We start from the raw sequence: 7500 nt of genomic DNA on the forward strand, positions 1-7500 counted from the left end.
GGGGGGGGAAATGCTGAAGAAAGTGGAATAGACTTAAATTAATAAAAAAGAAAGAAATTAAGGAAAGTGGTGAAGATGGGTATATGGTAAAAATGAGGGATTAGAAAAAGAAAACTCATAATCCATGAGAAAGCGAAAGGTAATCAGACGCAGAAAATTTAGCAGTGTTTAAAAAAGGAGAAAGGACACTGCAAGACAACTCAAAACGAAGAGACTGGTGTTAATCTTTGAGAAATAAAAGAAGAGGACATAATGATACAGTGCTAAGACAAAAGACCTGCTTGGAAAACTAGTACAATAAAAATAAGCCAATACCCATCGAATAAAGTGTGCATAAATTGCTGGTCAAAATTTACATAATTCATTGCAATATAGCGGTGCAATGCTCTAATAAAATAAATCATGCAAAATACATCTGCATGTGAATAAAGACATGCAAAACAGGCAGACAAAATATATTAACTCAAAATATATGGAAATGTAAAGAGTAACTACCTTACTGTCTTTCTGGCTCTCGTAAACCAAAGGGGAAGCATCTTAGGAAAATAAATCACAGAATTGTTTACCGAACAATTCAAAATCTCTTAATACAATCACACGATCTTTCTTCAATTCTGAATTCATAAAACGAATCAAAAGAAAGCAAAAAATAATATATCTAACTATGTAAGAATGGAAAAGAATAGGTAGAGTGGATAAGAAGACAGAGATATATTAAAACAATAAAAGAGGAAAAAAAAATAATGAAAAAATAAAAAGGTAGTGAGGGGAACCAAGGAAATATTGGGAGAAAGTGAAAAGGCAGGGGAACATATGAACAGAAAGAGGAATGAATGAAAGAGATACGTGGGAAAAAATGGAAGACATGGGGGGTGGGGATGAAAAGGTATGGGAAGAAATTAAAGAAAAAGGATGGAAGACACGGGGAGGAAATCAAAAGATATGGGAAAAAAATTCTAGAAAAAAAAAAGATGAAAGGCCAGGGGGATGAAATCAAAAGGTAAAGAGGAAAACGAAAGAAGACAAAGGGAAAAAGGATAAAAAGGGAGATGGAAAATGACACGAGGACAATACCACCAACGCAGGAAGATCCAACTAGAAAACACAGTCCTTAATCTAAGATAACACTTATTTGTACAGTATATTGGTGTTTTCTGTTACATGAAAGCATCACATTGCTAAAGGCAAAAAGGGACAGGAGAAAGTGAAAGAGGAAAAATAAATAGCAATAAAGAAGAAAAAAGATTGACAGTTGGAGACAGATATGAGAGAGAGAGAGAATGGGAGAGAGGGGAGAGGGAAGAAGGGAGAGTGAGAGAGGGAGGGGGGAGAGATGAGAGGGGAGAGATGAGAGGGAAGAGATGAGAGGGGAGAGAGGAGAAGGAAGAAGGGAGGAGAGAGAGAGAGAGAGGGAGGGGAGAGAGAGAGTGAGGGAGGGGAGAGAGATGAGAGGGGAGAGGGAAGAAGGGTGGGGAGAGGGAAGAAGGGAGGAGAGAGAGAGAGAGAAAGAGGGAGGAGAGAGAGAGAGAGAAAGAGGGAGGAGAGAGAGAGAGAAAGAGGGAGGAGAGAGAGAGAGAGAAAGAGGGAGGAGAGAGAGAGAGAGAGAGAGAGAGAGAGGGAGGAGAGAGAGAGGGAGGAGAGAGAGAGAGAGAGAGAGAGGGAGGAGAGAGAGAGAGAGAGAGAGAGAGGAGAGAAAGAGAGAGATAGAGGAGAGGAGAAAGAGAGAGATAGAGGAGAGGAGAAAGAGAGAGAGAGAGGAGACAAGAAAGAGAGAGAGAGAGAGGAGAGGAGTAAGAGAGGAGAGGAGAAAGAGAGAGACAGAGAGGAGAGGAGTAAGAGAGAGGAGAGGAGAATGATAGAGAGAGATAGAGAGAGGAGAAAGAGAGAGATAGAGGAGAGGAGAAAGAGAGAGATAGAGGAGAGGAGAAAGAGAGGGATAGAGGAGAGGAGAAAGAGAGGGATAGAGGAGAGAGAGAGAGAGAGAGAGAGAGAGAGAGAGAGAGAGAGAGAGAGAGAGAGAGAGAGAGAGAGAGAGAGAGAGAGAGAGAGAGAGAGAGAGAGAGAGAGAGAGAGAGAGAATCACAACAGCCTTTCACTCTCGGCTAACACTCCTCCGGAAGGTCATGCTTTTCACCCCAGGGTACTTCTTGCCCTCCTTGTTTGCCTCTGCCCTTCCATCCTGCATCTCCATATCCTCAGCCCCGTCCCTGACTTTGATGTCATCTGTGGTCTCCCTCTTGATCTCTGAAGGCTGGTCTTCCGTCTTGCCGCTCCCCATCCAACCAGCACCCTCCTTGTCCCCTCCCAGAGCTTCTTCTTTCGTTGTGTTTTCGCTCTGGCTGCCATCTGGGCTCTTGGGGGGAGTGCAGGGGTTGCCGCCGCCGAGGGCTTCATCCTTCCTGGACTCCGTGGGTTTCTTGTTTGTCTCTCCTCCCCCTGCTGGCATGACGGGACTGGGGCTGGAGGAGGAGGTGTCATCGGCCTCCGTGCGGTCCTGCTTGGCCCTGTTTGCGCTCAGCCTGGTCTGGCCAGGGCGGTAGAGGGCCATGGTTGGTCGGTCCTGTGAGGTATGGAATATATGGAGAAATTAGGGCTAGGGTTTGTGTAAATCATGAAAACTTTTATGTTTGTGATAAATTTTGGAAATGTTTAAGAAATGATGTGACTTCTCAGTAAAACCTTCAAAAATACAAAGAAAAAAATCAACCACTTGAAGGATTAAAACTATAATTGAGCTGATAAGTTCTAAAATTATACACCAGATCATATCCATACACAAAACAAAAAGAATCAGTTTGTTGTGTAAATAGCTATTGAGAAATGCCTTCAGTGCTTTCAATAGCTTTGTTCAATATTTATTTTACATTATCATTCTTTAATACTTCAGAAATGCATAACAAGAAGTAAAGAGTTTTGACAATCATATATTTATACTGCCTGATATCTATTACATTCCTGTTTTTTTTTATATAACATGAGAATTTATTGGAGAGAACAATTTGAATGAGTGAGTGAGTGAGTGAGTGAGTGAGTGAGTGAGTGAGTGAGTGAGTGTGTGTGTGAGTGAGTGAGTGAGTGAGTGAGTGAGTGAGTGAGTGAGTGAGTGTGTGTGTGTGTGTGTGTGAGTGAGTGAGTGAGTGAGTGAGTGAGTGAGTGAGTGAGTGAGTGTGTGTGTGAGTGAGTGAGTGAGTGAGTGAGTGAGTGAGTGAGTTAGTGAGTGAGTGAGTGTGTGTGTGAGTGAGTGAGTGAGTGAGTGAGTGAGTGAGTGAGTGAGTGAGTGAGTGAGTGAGTGAGTGAGTGAGTGAGTGAGTGAGTGTGTGTGTGAGTGAGTGAGTGAGTGAGTGAGTGAGTGAGTGAGTGAGTGAGTGAGTGAGTGAGTGAGTGAGTGAGTGAGTGAGTGAGTGAGTGAGTGAGTGTGTGTGTGTGCATATGTTTTTTTTTCTTTTCCTTTTTACCTTATTGCGTATTCTCCTTTCTGCTCTCGGGTCCTTTTCTCTCCTCTTCCTGGTTTTCTCCTCTGATCTAACTTCTTCCTTCTGTCCTCCCTCCTTCTCCACTTCTCCTTCCTTTTGATTGTGTTTAGTGGGTGGTTTCTCTTCCTCCTTTGTCTCTCCTTGGCTTGGGGAACTGGCCTCCTTTGGCTTAATTGTTATAATTTCCTTTTCCTTCACTTTAGTGCCTCCTCCCGCTCCACCTTTCTCCTCCTGTCTCTCATTTCCCTCTTCCTCAACCTCTCCCATCTTTGCTTCTTTCTCCGTCCTCTTCTTCTCCTCCTTCATCCTTTTCTCCCTCTCCCGTTCCTCCTTTCTTCGACCTTCACTGTAACGCTTGGATTTTGCACCTTCTAGCTTGCCCGTTTGTGTCCTTTCCTCTGTCACAGCTTCCTCCCTAAGTTCCTCTCTTCTCTTCCAGTTCTTCTTGTCTTCTGCCGTTTCTTCTCTGGCATCATCCCTGTATCTCGCTCTGTCTTCCTCTTTTAGCTTTGCCTTCTCTTCAAGTCTTCTCATTCTAGGAAATATTCATATAAAATGAATAAGAATAACCAGGGATAACGTTAAAAAGGGGAGAGATATAGAACAAAACCATCAAATCAAACAAAACTATTATTAATTTTATATATTAGAGCAACTACTAGCTGTACTGTTTATTCATGCTTACAAATGTAGAAAAGGTATGAATGAGAATGAATATCTATACAATGCAAGTGATGTATTTAACCAGTTTCAATTGTATCTTCAACAGAAATACATGTATTTCTGATGAAAATACATTTGAAACCGGTAAAATACATCTCTTGAATTATTAGGATGTTCATTCTCAATTAAACCTTTTTTTTACTACAACTAGCTACTACTGCTCTGTTTGAGATTATAGATATGTGCAACTCGTCAACAAAATAATTTGTAATAATTTTTGCTACAAAAATGAATAGAAAAATAACAGAAGAAGCACAGGACAGAGATTGAAAAGGAAAGAAGATGAAAGACAAACCCTACCTTTCTTCTTTCTCTCTCTCTTTCCTCATCTGTTTTTCCTTCTCCCTCCTCTCCTTCTCTCTCTCCCTTTGCTTCTGCCTTTCCTCGTCTCTTCTCCTCTGCTTCTCCTTCTCCCTTTCAAAACGCTCTCTGTCTCTCTCCTGTTTCGTCTTCTCTTGTCTCCCTTCGGCAGCATAGGGTTCTTTCCCTCTCTCCGGTCGCAAAACCTGTATGAAGGCAGGTTAATGATTTGATGATATTCTATACCTTCAAAATATTGTTTAATTTTCTACCCAAATATTTTAGTATGGCTCTTGAAATATGATGTAAAATTACTTAATTTCTTTTTAAACGAATAACACCATGAAATATATAGAACGTATTTATTTTTATTTCTTACACAAAGTGATCTGAAATTTTCCCTGAACATACAAGCAAAAACAAGAACTTATTGCCATCACTAAAACTATCATTACTAGGTATAAAATGTTAGATATGGTGATGGTAATAATTTGATAATAACAAAGACAATAAAAATAATAACAACAAAGAAAAAAAATAAACCAAGGAAAAAATACCATCATCATAAAAAAAGAAAGAAAAGACAGGGAAAAACAAGAAACAAAAAAACATAGCAGTTCTCTGACATTGAGAACATGATTATCCCTTACTTCTCTCACTTTCACGGAGCCGTCCTCTTTCACCTCTCTCACTTCCTCTTTCTTGACTTCTCTGTGGTCCCTGAAGTCCTTCCTCTTCTTCTTGTCTTCTTCCCGAGCTTTCTTCCTCTCAAATTCCTTCCTCCGCCTTTCCTCTCGCCTCTCCTCTTTTGTTCGTAACTTCTCTGCTTTCTTCTGTTCGATAAACTCGAGAAGTGGAGTTTTCACCTTTATGATTCCATTGTTGGCTGAAAAACATTAAAAAAATAAATACAATCTAATGAGTCAGGAAAATGTGCCAGGCTCTATCTAATTATAATCTAAGTTAATATGAATGAAAGCAGTATTAATAATAATTATTATCATTATCATTAAAATAATAATAATGACAGTGATGATAATACTCTAATAATAATAGCACTAAATGACACTGACAGAGCAATGAAAAAGGCAACAGAAAACTGCTAAAAGAACACATAGTACACAATAAGAATCTATTTTTAATTTTACTTGTTGGCAATGGTTTAAGATGTATTAAACAAACCATTCACTATAGGACACCACAAAGGTATATTGAACTATGTGTCAAAGTTTGAACAGAGTCAGCTGCTTCAGGGAAAACTAGATGTGCAGGAAACATAAAATTATTCTGCTCTCTATGCTTTTGGCAATGGCATAAACAATTGTTTAGGTAATATGCCTTTAAAGAAGCTTTAAGTCTACTTTTTAAAGTCTTTCTTCTCAAAAATTGCAGCTATGGCCAAACAAGTGTGCACTAGTGTACTTATAGCAAGCCACTGCATATGATGTGATGATGTCATTCTTGTGTAATGGATAGTTACTATGATGCGTTAGAACAATGTGCCATCATGAATGGGTTAATAAACATCTTTGCTCTGCTTTGTGTTACTAGATATGCTAACTTTTTCATTTTCACAAAACTTGTAAACAAGTTATTTGCAGCTTCAGCAAAGTATGTATACAGACTAACTCACAGAGATTATTACTTTCCTCATAGTCAACAAAAAACAACATTATAATTAAAGAAAGAAAAACTAGGACAAGCACATCAGTTCATCTGTACCTTTTAACTCCCGTTCATGAGCTTGTATCTCTTCCAAAACAACCTCTAGTGTTGGAAGCTGGACTGACTCTGGTTTTTCTAGAGATTCCAGAAATGCCATAAAGTCTGGGTCCTGGTCTATGGTCCCTACTCGTATATCCTTCTTCTTGTTTCCGGCTCTTTTTGGTATCTTCTGAAATGGGGCATATTCCACCATAGCTGGGTATTCATTACCTGTTAAGAATGATGAAATTTTTAGGGTAAACTTGAAAGGTTTTATGACAAAAAGAATAAATTATCAAAGATAATATTCAGTATAATTTGTATTGATATCAATGAATAGCATGACTGACATTTCAATATTACATTGTCACAAACAAGAATCCATAAAATACCTTTCTTATCGACAAACACATAGCTGTCGAACCTGTCTCGAAAGGTGAAAACATCATCTGTGTTTTTAAAATTAATGTAAGCTCGAGAGAAAGCATGACCCCCGAGACTCTTGTCGGCAGGGACGAAACTGAAATAATCATACTCTGCAAGTGGTGACACAGCTTCCAAAAATTCTTCCTCTGTCATGGTTGGGGGCAGACGACGTGCCACCACCTGTCACATGAGAATGTGCCCTTTTAACTTTCACTGTCAATTGTTGGTAAATTATTCTCACACTACTAATAACCAATGGGCCACAATGGAAATGTTTACTCAATCTACAATGACACTTTATATCTACTACATTTAATGAATTAACTTATGGTCAAATCATGCAGAGAAATGATCAGGTAATTATCAAAATCTTCTGGAGTACCATCATTCCAGGGGCCATTTTAGAATGTAAATGTAACATTTATATAGTCTAATCAAAGCAAAAAAACACAAGTTTGAATTTATATCAACAAGGCATAAATTATAAAACTACATTTAAATAAACAAAGCATAAAACTTTGCATGTTTACAGCTATCTGGCAAATTGTAAAAACTGAAGATTACCTACCATATTCATTATGCTGCTAATACAGTTTAGGACATATAAAACAGCCATATACTATGTAAGTGATACCAGGAATGAATAGACTGAAAATTCAAAGACATTTTCTTCTATGTCATAGTTATTGCCCAGACTGTAAAGTATTTTTCTTCTGCGGGGAATATTACATTTTTTTACACGTTAAAACATCCTTTTGTCTACATTTGCGCAGACGGATCTTCGGAAGGATGATGAAACAAGTGCGCGGAAAGGTTTAAAGAATTTTATGCGCAGATGATTATTTAAAAAAGAACTAAGCATGCGCAGACACTT

The 7500-nt window shown here is 38.8% G+C and overlaps 1 protein-coding gene across 1 annotated transcript in view; it reads right to left on the minus strand.

The window, feature by feature from the left end:
- Window positions 1-2000: 2000 nt before the first annotated feature.
- The window catches only part of LOC113816932 (regulator of nonsense transcripts 3B), a 6719-nt gene continuing 1219 nt past the window's right edge, over window positions 2001-7500 (minus strand). The window contains exons 2-7 of the mRNA XM_027368922.2: window positions 6593-6806; window positions 6219-6431; window positions 5147-5382; window positions 4497-4702; window positions 3456-4008; window positions 2001-2560 (exon numbers count right to left, since the gene is read on the minus strand). Of these exons, the coding sequence (XP_027224723.2) occupies window positions 2093-2560; window positions 3456-4008; window positions 4497-4702; window positions 5147-5382; window positions 6219-6431; window positions 6593-6806 (1890 nt within the window). The 3' untranslated portion in view covers window positions 2001-2092. The remainder of the gene's footprint in view (window positions 2561-3455; window positions 4009-4496; window positions 4703-5146; window positions 5383-6218; window positions 6432-6592; window positions 6807-7500) is intronic.

This window comes from Penaeus vannamei, chromosome 41, assembly GCF_042767895.1.
Source record: "Penaeus vannamei isolate JL-2024 chromosome 41, ASM4276789v1, whole genome shotgun sequence".
Taxonomy (NCBI): Eukaryota; Metazoa; Arthropoda; class Malacostraca; order Decapoda; family Penaeidae; genus Penaeus; species Penaeus vannamei.